Here is a 17,971-nt window from a genome sequence, read left to right on the forward strand (position 1 = left end):
AGTTGTCTTGTGTTCTAGGATTTGATATCCACTTCAAGACACTAGTAGCCCATGCATTCCACTATAAGCTTTACATGTACAGTTTTTACCCCTATATTAGACCTAAAATACCCTTATTTCTAATAGGAGCATTTTGAGCATGCTGAACATGTTACAATGAGCTTTGCAAAAAACCAACAAAAAACAACCTATTTCTACAAAATTACCTGCATTTATAATGTTCTACCACCATACTATCCAGACACCCACTAAAAACCATACTAGAAATTACCATATCTGAACCCAAATTCTTGGACAAGGGTTTGCAGTTTCTTTGGCACTAGTGTGGGAAAGTGAAATTTTGTGGCTGCTTCACTCATTAGCAATTGTTTTTGTAGAATTTTTCATATTTTTAAAATAATTACAGTCAAAACAGTAATTTCGTAGATAATTTATTTTACTATTAAATTAATTTTATGTTGCTCAAATTTGCAATGAGTCACAGATCTTCTACTGAAAATACATGAAAGCATTATAGAGATGCTCAAGGGAAAGATGACGTTTTGGATTCTGGACAGTGGATTTGTTTCCTTTTCTCTCCTTCTTGTGAAGAGGGGAACAAGTGATGTGAAATTTTGTAGGGGTTTGAACTCTTAGTTCTCCATCCTAACAACCTTTGAGACCATCTGTTCTTCCACCTCAATATTCACCCCATATCCAAAGTAAAGAAGAGCATTTGACTCTCAAAACAATAAATACCCACCATACAGTTTTACTGTTCAACTGTGAAACAACCAATCAGTGAATTAACACTCATTTCAACTTGATCTTTGATGCCTTTCAAAATACATGCAAAAGATACCAACTGTTAATAGGCTTTGATCATCTACCTGTTAAATTTGACTGCAAGGCCCAGGTCAGCAATACAGCAGCTTCCATTTTTCTTTATCAAGATATTTTTACTCTTCAGGTCCCTGTGTGCAATAGCAGGCTTGCCTTGTGTCCCATAAATTTCTGTGTGTAGATGGCACAGACCACATGCAGCAGAATAAGCCAGTTTGAGCAAAGCCCTGTTGTCAAGTGTGGCACATTTCAGGAAGTCATACAAGGATCCATTTTCATGGTAATCTGTAATCAAGTAAAGTTGTGTCCAGGAACCTGTGCCTTTAATATCAGCTGCTATAAAACCTGTCAAATGCATAAAGAAAGTTAGCATTTAGTGTTACATAAAAATAACATAATTCATTAGCTGGAAGACTTTTCAGGAAATGAAAAAGCTGATTTTAAAGTAAGACTCAACAGCCCCTTACACACCCATCACTTCTTGTTTGGGGACCAGGAGTGTTACAGTTTAGGTTTCAACCTCATGTGATGTCACAATGCTGGTCCTCAAGCAAAAAGAAGAAAAGTCAGGATCTTTTATTTGTAACATTAAAATAAGTAAGATCCCTAGTCTGCATATAATTACAGCATTTTATTATTATATGCTATGCTACATTCCTCCAGTGATTTCATAAAGGAACTTCTCCACCCTCTTCATGAAACAACTACAATTCTTTGAAATACAAGTCCTCCACTACCCATTCAAATTACAAACTGCTTACTAACCCAGTATGTTTTCATGACGCATTAAAACAGTCTGGTAAATCTCAGTTTCTCGGAACCAACTGGCTTCCTCAGTGGTAAAGAATACTTTGACTGCCACTTTTTCACCTCGCCATTTACCCATCCACACCTCACCATATCGCCCTTTCCCAACTTGCCGCACCATCTGAATCTGTTTGGCAATAGTGCGCTGAACCTAAACAAGAAAAAAAAAATCAGCAAATGATTGAAGGCACATTGTCAAGATGACTGTCAGTCTTAAAACTTTGCTTGCCTTAACAATGGTCCCATTTCAAAAGTGTATTCTAGATTCTTTCCAGCTACTCCTCCTTCTAACTAACCATTGCTGCCTCGATTGGGAGAGTGGATGTGTATAAAAATCAATAACTAAAATACTCAGAGAAGAAAATACATTTGATTTTTGTTTAAATTAGATTGAACTAAATTCTTCTAATTTGTATAGGATTATAGCCACTTGTCTCACTGGATAAGCCTTTTTGCTGAGCTACTACGATAATTATGCTAAAATGCATGCCTCAATTCACTGTTGAATCAGCATGTTTATGCAGTGATTACAGTTGTTCATGACCAATGTAAAGTATGCCAATGTACAGCGTGCCAGCCTATTTTATTAAATATCATGAATAAAGCTGAAGAGAAAAATCTTACAACTGGAATGGTATTATCCAAGTCTAAGGTATTTTATCTGAAGGCCTGCTGGAGGACAGAACACTTCTTTATATTTTACTGGCCTCAGCAGGTTTTCTACAAAAGAATCCCTCTTCTCATGCTTTCTAGTTCTTGTTCATTACGTGGAAGAAAAAGACTGACTCTTTTACATATTTGTGTGTGTTTGTTTGTATAATGTCTTTCATACTAAATGCAGTCTCTTTTACATATTTGTGTGTGTTTGTTTGTATAATGTCTTTCATACTAAATGCAGTTCAAAAAAGTATATGGAATTAAACATTTAGAGATAAATAGCATAGTTCAGAAATTAAGTAGTATACACACAGGCAAAGGAAGAAATGGGTGTCTTCAGATACTAATAAATACTAATAAATAATAAATTAGACAGAGAACTGATGAGGTTGAAAAAAACAAAGAAAACAGCTCTTGTACCAACCTAATGGCCTGACTTTGTAGCAGTAACAGAGAGGAGACTAATACTAGATTGATAAAAGGAGAAAGCACAGTAACCTTCCTTACAAGTAACTATGGCTCTTCAAGATCCCACTGCAGGTGTGCACGCACCCCACACATGTGAGACTGGATATTTTATTTTAGTAACAGAATCCGTCAGGGTTGCACATGTGCCTGTGCCTCTCCTTGTGCTCTCATCCAAGGGAATAAAGGGGGAGTGACTGTGATGCTTCCTCAAATCCCTTGCAATTCAAGTCCATGGAAGCAGAGAACTCTGAAAAGCAGGGATGGAATCATGGGAACCACACTGACCACATATTGAAGAAAAAATGGTTACCTACCTCTCGTTAACTGTTGTTCTTCGAGATGTGTTGCTCATGTCAATTCCAAGAGGTGTGTGTACGCGTCATGTGCACAATCGCCGGAAATTTTCCCCTAGCGGTACCCGTCAGGTCGGCTGTAGAGACCCCTAGAGTGGTGCCTTCATGGCAGTGTATATATGTCCCTGCTGACCTGCCGCCTGCTCAGTTCCTTCTTGCTGGAATATTCCAGCAGTTGGGGCGTGGCCGGGATTTGGAATGGACATGAGCAACACATCTCGAAGAACACCACTTACGAGAGGTAAGTAACCCTTTGTTCTTCTTCGAGTGATTGCCCATGTGCATTCCAATAGGTGACTTCCACACAGTTACCCCGGGGGAGGGTCGGAGTTCACCTAACTGCCGAGTGCAGGACTGCCCTACCAAACCCAGCATCATCCCTTGCCTGCTGGGTAATGGCATAGTAGGACGTTAAAGTGTGGACTGAAGACCAGGTTGCCGCCTTGCAAATGTCCTGGATAAGCGCCTGTGCTCTGGTAGAGTGCACTGTAATCGGCGGGGCTGGAACTTTAGCTAGGTCATAGCAAGTCCTGATGCAGGACGTGATCCATGACGAGATGCACGGTCATGAGATCGGGAGCCCCCTCATTCTTTCCGCAATAGCAATAAAGAGCTGTGGTGACTTATGAAATGGCTTTGTGCATTCAATGTAAAATGCTAGGACCCATCTAACGTCCAAGGAATGGAACATGCTCTCCCTGTGAGTGACATGGGGTTTAGGGAAGAACACAGGTAAAAATATGTCCTGATTCACATGAAACTGGGAGACAACCTTAGGCAGGAACACAGGATGGGGGCGTAGCTGCACCTTGTCTTTATAAAATACCGTATATGGAGGTTCGGAGGTCAGTGCCCTGAGTTTGGATATTCTCCTAGCGGAGGTTATAGCCACCAGGAAAACCACCTTCCAGGAAAGGTAGGAGAGAGGACAGTTAGCTATGGGCTCAAAGGGGGACCCCATGAGTGAGGACAGGACAAGGTTGAGGTCCATGTGGGGGATGGGCCGATTAAGTCTGTCAAGGTCCTTAAGAAACCTGCTCACCATGGGATTACCAAACACTGAACCCCCTGCCATTCCTGGGTGGAAGGCCGAAATGGCCGCGAGGTGTACCCTTAAGGAAGATATTGCCAACCCTTGGTGCTTGAGATCTAAAACATAGTCCAAAATAAGGGGAATTGGGGCTGTTTGCAGCTCAGTTCCCCTTTGTCAAGGCCAAATGGAGAAACACTTCCACTTAGCCAGGTACCTGGCTTGAGTGGAGGGTTTCCTACTCCACAGCAGGACCACCCTAACCAAGTGCGAGCACTGAAGCTCAAGAGGGTTGAGCCTCCACACCATGAGATGGAGTGACTCCAGGTTGGAGTGCTGTAGATAGTCGTGGTCCTGTGAGATTAGGGTTGGATAGAGAGGGAGCACTACTGGTCTTTCCACGGAGAGGTTCAGTAACATGGTGAACCAGTGCTGGCGGAGCCACGCTGGGGCTATGAGAATTAAGGAAGCCCTGTCCTGACGAGTCTTGAGGAGCACCCTGTGTATGAGGGGGAACGGCGGGAACGGTGAAAGGTGTCCACAGTGGAGCCTGGGCTGTGGTTCAGGAAGGAGCAGAATCTCTTGCACTTCCTGTTGCTCCACGTTGTGAACAGGTCCATGTGGGGAGAGCCCCACCTCTGGAAAATTGAGTGAGTGATGTCCGGTCTGAGTGACCGCTCATGTCCATGGAATGAGCAACTGAGGCAGTCTGCCAGTTCCTTCTGCACCCCCAGAAGGTGCAACGCCTGCAGGTGCATGGAGTGGGCGATACAAAAGTCCCACAGCGCGAGGGCTTCTCGACAGAGGGGAGAGGAACAAGCACTACCCTGTTTGTTTATACAGAACATCGCTGCAGTATTGTCCATGAGCACTGATACGCACATGCCCTGCAGACGGGCCAGAAACGCTTGGCATGACAGACGAACCGCCCTCAGCTCCCTCACGTTGATGTTCAGCGATAGCTCTGCATGGGACCAGAGGCCCTGGGTTCTGATATTGCCCAGATGCGTGCCCCAACCGAGCGCCGAGGCATCTGTGACAAGGGAAAGCGTGGGTTGGAGTTTTGCGAAGGGTACTCCTGCACAAACCAGCTATGGTTGCAGCCACCATTGGAGAGAGTGGAGAATTTGAGGTGGGACGCTCACGATTGAGTCCAATGGGTTCCTGCCCAGTCTGTGCACCTGCGCTAACCACTTCTGGAGGAGCCAGAGGCTATGAGCCGTACATACAGGCCGCCATATGCCTCAGTAGTCTCATACAATTCCTGCCCGTAGTTGTGGGGAAGCGGAGGAGGGTCTGGATAATGTCCGTAAGCACTTTGAAAAGTAGTTCCGGAAGGAATGCCCTTGTGCGCGTGGAGTCCAAGAGAGCATCAATGAACTCTATTGTTTGTGTGGGGATCAATGTGGATTTGGGCTCGTTCAATACAAGTCCCAATCTGTGAAACGCAGCCCGTGCCAGGGATACATGCTCCACCACCTGAGCCTGGGACTCGGCCTTGATGAGCCAATCGTCCAAATATGGGAACACCTGCACCTGGCTCCTGCGGAGGAAGGCCGCCACTACCGCCATACACTTGGTGAACACCCAGAGGGGAGCACCCTGAACTGGTAGTGCTGGCCACTGACCACGAATCTGAGAAAGCGCCTGTGGGCTGGAATAGCAGCAATGTGAAAATATGCGTCCTTCAAGTCGAGGGCAGCATACCAGTCTCCCAGATCCAGGGAGGGAATGATGGCGGCCAGAGAGACCATGCGAAACTTCACCTTTTTTATGTATGTGTTGAGGTCTTGTAGGTCCAGGATAGGCCAAAGCCTGCCCTTGGCCTTGGGGATGAGGAAATAGCGGGAGTAGAACTCCTTGCCCCTGAATTCCTAAGGAATCTCCTCTATTGGCCCTAGAGCTAGGAGTGATTGTAAAAGCAGTTGCTCATGAGAGGGATACTTGAAGAGGGACGGGGAAGGGGGGTGGGAGGGAACAGAATTGGACAGAATATCCCACCCCCACTGTGGTGAGGGCCCAGTGGTCTGACGTGATCGGAGACCAAGCACGGTAGAAGCGGTAGAGTCAGGCTTGGGGCCGGGGGGCTGTTTGGTTGAACCCTGGCCTTGGCCCAAGGAGGATTGTGGTGGGCGCCTCCTGTTATTTCTGCCCCTCCTCCTAGATGGATCCCGCCTAGGGGACTCTGGGTAGAAGTGGGTCGGGGGGCTGAGGTCTAAAGGGCTTTCTCTGAGGCGCTGGGGTGTGTAGCCCCAGAGACTTCAGAGTTGCCTGCGAGTCCTTCAGGCTATGCAGGCGTGTGTCTGTATTTTGAGCAAACAGTCCCTCACAGTCAAAGGGGAGGTCCTGAATTGTATTTTGGAACTCGGGTGGGATCCCTGAAACCTGAAGCCACGCACTGCGCCTCATAGCGATGGCGGTGGCCATAGTTCTAGCCGCAGAGTCCGCTGCGTCCAGGGCTGCCTGGAGGACAGTCCTAGAGATCACTCTACCCTCCTCAAGGAGCGCACCGAACTCCCTGCGAGAATCAGCCAGGATTAACTCCTGGAATTTAGCCAACGAGCTCCAGGAATTGAAAGCGTATTGGCTAAGCACCACCTGCTGATTCGCTACCCAAAGCTGGAGTCCCTCAATCGAATAGACTTTATGGCCAAAGAGATCCAGCTCCTTGGAGTTACGTAACTTAGGTGTGGGGCGTGGTTGACCCTGCCGCTCCTTGTGGTTTGCTGCATCAAGCACAAGAGTCCCTGGTTGGGGGTGGGTAAACAGGTGCTCATAGCCCTTTTGTGACACAAAGTAGCATCTCTCAACCCCGTTAGCTGTTGGTGGTATAGAGGCCGAGATTTGCCAGAGCACCTTCGTGGTGTTCTGAATTGTCCTTATGAGGGGCAAAGCTACTCTGGAAGGACCCTTGGGGGTGAGGATGTCCACCATCGGATCTGAGTCCTCCATAACCTCCTCTGCCTGGAAGTTGAGGTTAACTGCTACCCTCCTAAGCAGGTCCTGGTGGCCTTTAGCATCCATTGGTGGTAGAGTGGTGGAGGTGCCCACCACCGCCTCATCTAGCAAAGAGGAGAAAAAGGTTCCCGGGACAGGGTCTTCCTGCTCCTCAGGTTCTCTGGAGGCCAGGTCAGGTACCTCGGAGCACCCTGTGACCGGAGGTTCAGGTGCCACTGACGTCAGTGGAGGAGGGGCCATGCTTGACTGCAGCCGCTCAACAGCCCTGTCTCGTAAGGAATCCTCAGGGGTCCTAGGTGTGTGGCGTGCCATTGACATTGCTGATGGAGGGGCACGGGGGCGGATACCACCGATACTGGCCTAGATCCCTGACCTGGAGCCTGGTGGTAGGCCCAGGGGGTCCAAAAAGGCCATTGCACTGGGCCCTGCTACTGGGGTGGCCAGGTGGCAACTGGTGCAGGTTGTTCCGCCAACCTTCGGTGCCGGGATTGGTGCCGTGAGTTGGAGTGGCTGCGTAGGGACACAGACGGTTTTGCGTCTGACTCTGACGAGTATTCAGTACCTAACCACGGGGGAGTGGAGCCCGACTGTGCCGGGGAGCAGTACTGGGGAGATGGAGATCGGCACCACAACATCATGGGCTTCCCCTGATGATGAATCAATGGCAGCGCTGCCATCAGTGCCGCCATCAGCATCGGTGTCGTGACTGGTGTCATAATTGCCCGCGATGCCGGGCACGACGCCACAGTCAGTGCCATTGCAGGTGCTACTGGCAGTGCCTAAGTTTGCGAGTCCGTGTCCCGCGCCTGAAGGGCCGGGTACTGCGCCATCATATCAGTGAGGTCTTGAGCCGCCTCAAATGTGTCCGGAGTGGAGGGGAGGTCAAGCTCTTCCTCCAAATTGTCACGGGTAGGAGAGTCTGTTCTTGCCGGACTCAACGGTGCCGGTTCTTGGGGACCAGACCGAGGGTGTCCCACCGGAGGACTCACCCCACTGAAATCCCACCTCGGCTTCCTGACAGGGGAACGTCCCCTGTCTGGTTTCTTTTTCTTATGCAGCACTGGAGACTGTGAATGGTGCTGCCGCGAGGCACTGGCCTTGCAGGCCGGTGAGCAGTGCCGGTGCTCCCTGGCGGAGTCCTTCCTCAGTGCTGGGACATCCCGCACCAAGGCTGGTGCGCTGCGCACCAAGGGTGCTGGTCAGCTCAGGCTGTGGCCAAAGGACAGACTCCATCAAGAGGAGCTTCAGGCAACAGTCCCGCTCCCTCTTAGTCCTGGGTTTGAAGCTCCTGCAAATAGGGCACTTATCTGTCTGATGGCCCTCCCCGAGGCAAATGAGACAGGTGGCATGTGGATCACTTGTTGACACAGGTTTTGCACACCTCTCGCATGCTTTAAAGCCCTGCGACCGAGGCATGCCCCAGCGCCGGGGAGAGTAGAACGGGGGGAACTGCCCCAAAGTAAGCTAAACTAATCTAATCTACTATTAACTATTAACAGCTAACTAACAACCATTTACGCTAGAAACACGGGAACCACTAGGTAAGGCACTTGCAAAGCAAAAGACTAAGCTGTTCCAACGACCATCACAGGCAGTAAGAAGGAACTAAACAGGCGACGGGTCAGCAGGTACATATATACACCGCCATGAAGGCGCCACTCTAGGGGTCTCCACAGCCGACCCAACGGGTACCGCTAGGGAAAAGCTTCCAGCGATCATGCACGCAGCGCGCGCACACACATATTGGAATGCACATGAGCAATCACTCGAAGAAGAACCACAGTTACTGTAGGGTAAGTAAAAGACGTTTACCTTTTGTAACTTGTTCTTTGAGATGTGTTGCTCATGTTGATTCCATTGTAGGTGTGTGTGCTTGCCACATGCACTGGTGCTGGAAGTTTTCCCCTCAGTGGTATCCATAGGCGCCTGGCTCTGGCACCCTCTGGAGTGGCCCACGTATGCCGTGGTATAAGGGGCACCGCCGACTCCCCACTCCCTCAATTCCTTCTTGTCGAAACTCCGACAGAGGGGAAGGAGGGCGGGTCCTGGAATGGACATAAGCAACACAGCTCGAAGAACACCAGCTACGGAAACAGGTAACTCTCTTTTCTTCTTCGAGAGCTTGCTCATGTCCATTCCATTGTAGGTGACTCCCCAGCAGTACCACTGGTGGCAGGTAGGAATTCATGGACGTGTCGATTGCAACACAGTTCTGCCAAATCCAGGATCATCTCTGGTTTGCTGGGTGATGGCATAATGCATCGTGAACGTGTGTACCGAAGACCACATTGTGGCCCTGCAGATGTCCTGGATAGGGACATATGTCAGGAAGGCAGGCAAAGATGCCTGAGCCCTAGTCAAGTGAGCCTTCAGTATTGGTGGAAGCACAGCCTGTGCTAACTGACAAGTATAGATGCAGGTGGTGATTCAAGTCAAAATCCTCTGAGAGGACACCGGAAAGGCCTTCATCCTGTCAGCTATTGTGATAAAGAGCTGGGTTGACCTGCATAAGGGCTTTGTGCGCTCCAGGTAGAACGCCAGGACACGCCTGACATCCAGAGTGTGCAGCCGCCTCTCCTCATTGGTTGTGTGAGGCTTCTGACAGAACACCAGGAGGAAATTATCCTGGTTCACATGGAAGTGTGACACCACCTTTGGCAGGAAGACCGGATGGGGCCGCAGCTGGACCTGGACCATGTTGTTGTAGAATACAGTGTACCAGGGCTCCAAATTGAGGGCTTTAATTTTGGAGACACGTCTTGCCGAGGTAATAGCTACAAGGAATGCCATCTTCCATGACAAGTGGGAAAGGGAACAAGAATCCACTGGCTCAAAGGGTAGACCCATGAGCCTGGAGAGGACCAGACTGAGGTCCCACTGGGGAACCGGATCCCGGATCGGCAGAAAGAATCTTCTAAGGCCTTCCAAGAACTTGATCGACATCTCATGCGAGCACACCAATCTACCCTGGATGCAAGGCTGATACGGCAGCCAGGTGCACCCTGACAGAAGAGAAGGTGAGCCCTTGGTGCGTTAAGTGAAGCCGGTAATCCAGGATGGACTGCACAGATGACTGGGCCAGGGAGATATTCCGTTCTGATGCTCAGTAGGAGAAATGCTTCCGCTTTGCCAGGTAAGTTGCTCTGGTGGAGGGCTTTCTGCTTCTCCAAGAGAACCTGCTGTACCTGACTAGAGCAGGCTTGTTCCTCTAGATTGAGCCACGCAGCATTCAGCAGAATGCTAACAGTACCCCAGCGATCGATGCCTCATGCTTTGAGAGCAATGCAGCTCTGTGGACTGGGAGCAAGAGGATCGACATCTTGGCTCAGGAGATCATCGAAGTACCCGTGGGGATCTGTAGAGGCAAATTAGAGACCAGTGACAGAACTCCGGGGACCGGCATCTTGACTCTCCAGAGTGGTGCCGCAAGTTTGAAGATTGATTTGGCCGCTCCGGGGACTGGCGACGCACCTCCACAGGTCTGCGCCAGACAGCCGGAGATCGGTGCCAGGATCCCAGGGAACGCTGCCTAGAGTCCAAGGAACGATGCTGGGAACTCTGACAGGTAAGCTGACCCATACCCGGGAGCTGGCAGCGTTGCTTAGGTGAGCGCTGGCAGGGCACCCCCTGCATCGGGGAGCGGTGCCGCACTGATGGGGGACTGCTGGAGAGGTCCCAGAGTGGGGTTTACCTCTTGAATGGGGCAACCTCGCTAACTGACGTGAGCAACATCAGCAGAGACAATATGACCTTAGTGGCCTGAAAGGCCTTGGTGTGGATGGCACCGCCAGGTGCTGAGTGCCTATACCACTTCCCGGGGTTGTGGGTGGGTCTCGAAGGGGGCTCGACAGCCCAAGAGATGCTGGAGACTGGCCACTGTCTGAAGGGGAGGAGCTGCTTCCATCAAGTCTTTGCTCTCCCCTTCCCTTTATGGGATGTAGGAGAATGCCCTCTTCCGGCCTTTCTTTGCTTTTTAACCAGTACTGGGGATGGGGATTAGTGCTGGTTGGAGGCCGGTGCCGGCTGTGCACTCCACACCGATGCTGTGGTGCTTGGAGCGGAGTCCAATATAGCTAGCTCCGAGATGGGTGCGAGGGCAGGCTCCATAAGGAGTGCTCTAAGTCAAATGCCCCACTCCTTTTTAGTTGTGGCTTGAAACTTTTACAGATGTGGCACTTGTTGCTCACATGTCTCTCCCCCAAACACTTCAGACAGCTTTACTGGGGATCACTGACTGGCGTACGTTTTTTGCAGCAGTCAAAAGGCTTGAAACCCGGGGATCGGGGCATTTGGCTAAATCCCATAGGGGACTATTTCTAACTTATGCACTAAGGGAACTAATAAACTATACAAACTTCCTAAGAACTATATACAAGAGATTCACAACTAGGCACAGTTGAGAAGGAAAGTTTCCTGAGGCAAGGAGATGTTCCAGCACGGTCACTGGCGGTAAGAAGGAACTGCGGGAGGGGAAGCCAGCGGCGCCTCTTATACCAGCGCATATGTGCGCCACTCCAAAGGGCGCCAGAGCTGGTCCTCTACGGATACCACTGGGGGAAAATCTTCCGGCACCAGTGCATGTGGTGAGCACACACACCAACAATGGAATGGACATGAGCAATCACTCAAAGAAGAACTAGCTGTCTTGGATGGTTTAGATACAACAAATCCTGCAACTTTGCAGGGAGTTAGACTAGATGACCCTTGTGGTCCCTTCTTAGCCTATAATTCTATTCGGGTGGTCAAACTTACTGACCTTCAGAGCCACACAGGACAACCTTCAGAAGTTCAAGAGTCACGGTGCACCTCCCAGGGCTTCAGCCATGTGAGAGGCACCTGCCGGGGCTTCAGCACCATTCCTGCTAAAGCCCCAAGACTTGGTAGGCATGCGCCGAGGGGCTGAAGCCCAAAGAAACCCCTCCCTGCTGGGAGGAAGCCCCAAGCCCCACCAACCCGCAGCAGGGCAAAAGCCCCAAGCTTCCCCCCTCCCCACCAGTCTTGTAGGAGGAAAATGGGAGGAGTGGGGAGGGAGCTCTGCAAGTCATACTTTAACTGTAAAAAAGCCAAATGCGGCTCATGAGCTGCGGTTTGGCCATTCCTGACTTCTATGACAGTGACCCATGTTTTTTTCGCATAAGGAGAACTGGTGCTCCTGCTGGAGAGATGGGTTGCTGAATGAAGCCCTTTGAAAGATTTTCCTGGCTATACCTGTGTCGTGCCTTGAGCTCTGGTTCAGAAATGGTGTATATGCAACTGTAGGACACCTCTGTCCTGAGTTGTAGGTCTATTGGACACTCATAGTCCCCATTGTGGGGCTGTGAATCTGTGTTTTTCCTTTCAAACACATCCAGGTAGTCTTAGTATTTGTCGGGGGTCTGGTCTAGATCTGTCCCCTTCTGGTTAGCCCCCGCTGCCCAGGGTCTCACTTCCAAGAGTCTTATCCGGTGCTGGGGCCCAGAGCTTGGGTATTCCGCGGCCTGGTGAATTTGATGGAGGCAAGCTTTCTGGCAATATTTGGAGGAGAAGCTTATGTTCCTCCACCACGGGGAAATACAAGGGTCATGTTGCCCCAACAAAAGAATGCCAAGAATTACTGAAAAGAATGGAGAGCAGATCACATCTAAACATATTATTTTCCAGTGCTACTCCACTAATGCCTGTAAGGGCACGGTCTTTTGGATCACTAGTCCTGATGACAGAAGCAGTCCATAAATCATCTCCACCAGGTCTGGGGTAGATTTTGGCTGGGAAGGGATCTGGAGTGTTTGGGGTGCCTTAAGATCTATAAAGTTGGCAGCAGGCCCAAAGTGTCAGTTGCAGGGGAATCCATCTCACCAATCCCAAGCTCCCCAGTTACAGTGGCAACTGGAAATGCAGGGAAATGTCATGGTTCCTGGGTCAGGTTCTACTCAAGGTTTTCAGGGTGATTCCAGAGCACAGAGCTCTGGTGATGCTGAGGCTGTATCCCCCTACTGGGCCTGGGCTGGTCCATTTCCCAAGCAGGACAGTAGGCAAGGGTGTGGCCTGGCACCCCACAGTAAAAACAGACATTAACATTCTTTCTCCTCTGCGGTTCATGAATCAGTGACCCAGATCGACTTGCATGAGTTCAGGACTCAGTTCTATAGGCTTTTGCACACCAGATAGATGTGGGGGCATCAGGCAGCCCCTTCTTTCCTCCTTTCGCTTGCACAGCCGAGAGCAGATACACAAGGCAAGGTCAATAAAGGCCTCTAGGCGGGTGGGGTTTTTAAAATGGGCTAGATCTTCTTTTACCACTTCACTGAGTCCTCACTGGAACTGGTATAAACCGGACTGCCTCATTCCACTCAACATCAGCAGAAAGCCATTGGAAGTAAGTGGTGTAGGTAATGGCCAGCTCTTGCCTTTGACAAACCTTCCGGGGGGCAGTATCTGCAGAGCAGACATGATATTGGTCATCAACAATGGTCAAGAAGGCTTGCACGAAGGCATCCCAGTTGGAGAGCACTGGTCTGTTCTGCTCCAATGGGGGGAAGCCCAATCAAACACTTTGCCAATGAGAAGGCTGACTAGTCTGGGGGATTAGTTTGGAGGTAGAGCAGGAAGAACAGCTGAGTATAGTTGCTTGCTAGCTGCTTGCATAACTTCTGTGCTTTGGCAGCAAGCTGCTTCACCTGGGCTTAGTGACTGTGCCAACTGCTCATGCAAGGTCTGTGCCTTGGATATAAACTACGTAGTTTGGGTCTGTAGTGTGAGATTCTCTACTTGCAGACAGGTGACTTGGCCCTGCAGGTCCCGGATCCTCAGGGAACCTCTGGTCAGAGGGTGGCCCAGCCCATTCACCTTTCGAGGGGTTGGATGCAGTATGGAGGGCAAAAAGGGTCTAAAAACAGTCAGGGCCATGGGTGGCCTGTGCGCACAGGTCAGTTACCAAGCTGCAGTCAGGAGATGAATAGTGGAGTTGGGGCTGAGCCGGGCTCGGATGCCAGAAGTCATAGCCAGGCACTGAGTTGTAGACAGGAGGCAAGTAGTAGAGTCGGGATTAAGCCAGGGTCAAGAGCCAGAGTCTGGGGTTCACAGCAAGGCAAGATCTGAGTGGAAACAATGAGGAAACAATGCAAGGTTACTCAGACAGCTCCTGTGATTGCTTTCTGGTATATATACCAACACTGGCCAATCAGTGGACTTTTGGGGCAGCCACTCAGGACCCACTGGACAGTACTTCCTGCAGTGTCTAGATTCACAGGATTCCCCAGCAGAAACCCGGCCTGAGCTTCCAGTGGCAATGTTGAAATGTTGGTGCTAGGTGCTAGGTTCTAGTCTTGCAGGTTCTAGAAAGTTGGAGGGGCAACAGGTAAAGTCTATCAGGCAGTGTCATATTCACGGACTCCTGCTGTGATCTGCCTCTGATCAGCCAGTGATCCAGGCAGGGAGAGACATGAAAGCCTTACATTCTCAGGTGGGACAGGGCTGTGGAGAGCCCGAGCAACTTTATCTTGTACAGGTAATGATATAGTCCCACTTTGAACTTTGAGTACTTCCTGCAGGCTGGGTGGATAGATATATGGAGGTACACACCTTGCAATTTGAAAGCCACAAACCATGCTTGAGCCTGAAGAAATGGAACAACAGAGGCAAGAGATACCATCCTGAATCTGAGGTGGTGTGTATAGCTGTTCAGTCTCTTCAGATTTAAAATAGGATGAAGACCCTTCTTCCTTGGGATAATGAAATATCATGGCTAGAATCCCCTTTCCCTGTAATCTTGAGGATCCTCTATGGGTCTTAGGCATATCTACACTACTAGCTGTATCGATCTCAGCAATGCCGATTTAGCAGCGTAGGTTTAGTGCGTCTGGTGAAGACATGATAAATCAGTGGGAGAGCACTCTCCCATCCATTTGTGTACTCAATCTCCCCGAGAAACAAAAAGGAAGTCGGTGGGAGAGCATCTCCCGTCAACACAGCGCAGTGTAGACACTGCGGTGAATGGATCTAGCTACGTAACTGAAGTAGTGTAACCTAGATCAATTTACCATGGTAGTATAGACCAACCCTTCAATGAAGGAACGAGGCCATTTCTCTTTGTAATACGCTTTTGTATGAAAGATCCCTGGAGAGGGACAGGGAAGGAGAGTGGGTGGGCAGAAAGTGTGAAAATAAATGGCCTAGCCAAGGGCTACTATATCCAAGATGAAGACTGTCTCCTGATCTGTTCCTATGTGGCTCCTGACATTCCCATCAAATCTACTGTTTGGATGATGGGACAGACCATGTGACAGAGGAGGCAGATGACTGGAGTCTCCTTGAGTATCACAATCATTTCCATGATAGGTACTCTGGCTGTCTGCCCTGAGAATATGGGTAAGCCTACTGTGCTGAGTAGGCCCCCTGAATCCTTCAAGGAACACAGTGCTTCCTGAGTTCTTTTGTTGAAGAGTTTCATACCACTGAAAGAGAGGTCTTGTATGTTGTCCTCATGTTGTTCCCCATGGCAGATGCTAACAGCCTTATGATTACAGCCATGGTCATCAACCTTAAGGAGGGATCCAAAGCTGCCTTTAGGGCTGTACTAGTAAACATCTGGCCTTCTTTGAGATCTATATATGCTCCAGAGCCTGCAGTACTTTCACCAGGAAGGGAACCAACCCTTTCCCAAGTCAGGAAATCGTATCTGGTGAGAGTCCGGTAGTTTGCCACATGGAGTTACACTAAAGTGGATGAGTAGGCTTTGTACTTGAATATCCTTGTTCTTGGGTGTGCCTTTTGTTCATTTGATTTTTCCTGAACTACTGCAACTACCAATGATACTGGGTTTTGATGGGAGTAAAAGTATTTGAATTTTTAGAGGCACCTGATAGTCCCATAGTTCACCTGTTCTGACATGGACTGGATGGTAGCCAGGGTTTGCCAGAGACCCTTGGCTGGCTATCGCACGCCCTCATTTATGGGGAGAACAATTCTTGCCAGATCTGATGCGGTCAAAATGTCAAAGAGTTGACAGGATTTCTCTTGTATGACTGTCATTTTGATATTCAGGGTCTCCACCAAAGGAGCTCGCAGATGCTGAAAAGCTTTAAAGTCATCAACTGTCAAGGCAGGAGCTGGTATGACTGCCTCATCAGGTGAGGATGACTATCCTTTGGGAAGAGATTGAGGGTTCTGATATTGTACAGCTCCTGGGTAAGGTTCTAGTACCTGTGGTCTGGGCAGTGATGAATCCAATTCCTCCTCTTCCTAAACCTACTGGGGAGGGAGGAGGAAGAGGAAGATATTCTGAGAAGATGGTCCCAATAGGGCCAGTAAGGCTAAGGTGGCATGGGATAAGGGTACTGGCCAATTCATAGCTGGTTAGTCCAACGCCACCCATGTCTCTTTTGTGGTGTTGTGCCTAGCAAGATGGATCTCTGGTAGCAGCTCTAGGTTTACTCTCAGGAAGTAGAGAAGAGGCATTGCTGCTCAACATGAAGGAGAAATCTGGGAATGGAGAAGAAGAGAAATACTCTTCAAATGGGAGTGCCATGGGGTAATGTCTCAACGCTGGTGCTATGTTGGCACTAATGATGTCCCCAGAGAGGATCCTGACTGCTCTGTAAGGACAGGTCTTAGTCCTGAAATCGAAGCAGGTGCCAGTTTACTCTGTGCTACTCCCTTAGCAGAGGACTTAGATATTGTCCATGGAGGACTGATGTCTCATCACATCTCCCTGAGCAATACTTCTCAGTGTTTGATCTCCACTTGGCCCTGCCTTTTGGTCATGCTCTTGTGTTGGTGAGCTGTTGTGAGGTAATGGTGCCAAGCATGTTGCTACAAGTGCCAAAACAGTTGTTGGTTCTGGTGTAGCAGCAGCTGGTGCCAAAGGTTTCAACAGGTGTCCATTTTCATGGGTTTTTTCTTTTGCTGCTGGCTTCCTTGGACGGCACCCACTGAAGATGTCTTCTTTGGAGAAGAATGTCTTGTCTGGATCTGAGGTGATGCTCATTAATTGGTTGAGTAGGTGTAGTTTCAGCCATGCGTTCTTCTACTTTTGAGTCCTTGAGAAGGACAGGCACACTAAATACTAATCAGTGATGGGACTCTCCTTGAGACAGGAAAGGCAGCTGTTATGCTCATCAACCAAGGCAATGAGTCCATTGCAGGTTGGGCAGGATTTAAACCCTGTGAGTTTAGAGTTTGCCATGGCGGTTGGCATGAGGCATCTTGACGCACTGTACAGGAGGGGATGTAGGTCTGTTCTTTTTGTTTTGTTTTTAGGAACATTCAAATTATAAAAGAAATTAAGATGAGAGTGAAGATAGACAAGATGATTAGTTTGAAGATCACCAAAAAAAAAAAAAGCGGGTTGACAGGGTTCTGTCTTGCTGCAATGGGTGGTAAGAGGGAAGTGATGGAGGGCTGGAGCAACTCTGCCCTTTATACCCTTGCAGGGAACATGAGGCAGCACATGGTGCATGTGCAGCCTGGATGGACATGGCTATTAAAAAAAAATCATCTAACCTCACATGCACGGGGCACATGCAACCTACATGGACACATACTCATGGAAAGAGAAGATCTATGAAGTAAGCTGCTTTAAGTGCATGGAGACTTTTAAAAAAACCTGAGGGCAATTCTAGAGTTGGATCCTAAAACGAATGAGGAGCTACTGGGATTTGTGAATGGGGTGATGTTATGTGTTTTTGTATACGGGAGAAAACAGGCAGGAGCTTTCTACTGGAAAGCTGGGATATCTGCAATATAGAGTGGGTAAAAAGCAAAGACCAAGGTCTTCAGAGGTGAAGTTGAGTGAAATGGTCACTGTAGTGATGACTAGGGCCCTACCAAATTCACGACCATGAAAAACTTGTCATGGATCGTGAAATTTGATCTTTTGTGTGCTTTTACCCTATATTAT

General features: G+C 49.1%; 1 protein-coding gene across 2 annotated transcripts in view; it reads right to left on the reverse strand.

Moving 5' to 3' along the window:
- The window catches only part of BMPR1A (bone morphogenetic protein receptor type 1A), a 172,426-nt gene that overhangs the window by 29,305 nt on the left and 125,150 nt on the right, over nucleotides 1–17,971 (reverse strand). For both annotated transcript variants that reach the window (XM_084635589.1, XM_084635590.1), the window contains 2 exons: nucleotides 1,588–1,780; nucleotides 870–1,167 (listed from right to left, as the gene is read on the reverse strand). In XM_084635589.1, coding sequence (XP_084491715.1) covers nucleotides 870–1,167; nucleotides 1,588–1,780 — 491 coding nt within the window. The remainder of the gene's footprint in view (nucleotides 1–869; nucleotides 1,168–1,587; nucleotides 1,781–17,971) is intronic.

This window comes from Lepidochelys olivacea, assembly GCF_965140295.1.
Source record: "Lepidochelys olivacea isolate rLepOli2 genome assembly, chromosome: 7".
Classification (NCBI taxonomy): domain Eukaryota; kingdom Metazoa; phylum Chordata; order Testudines; family Cheloniidae; genus Lepidochelys; species Lepidochelys olivacea.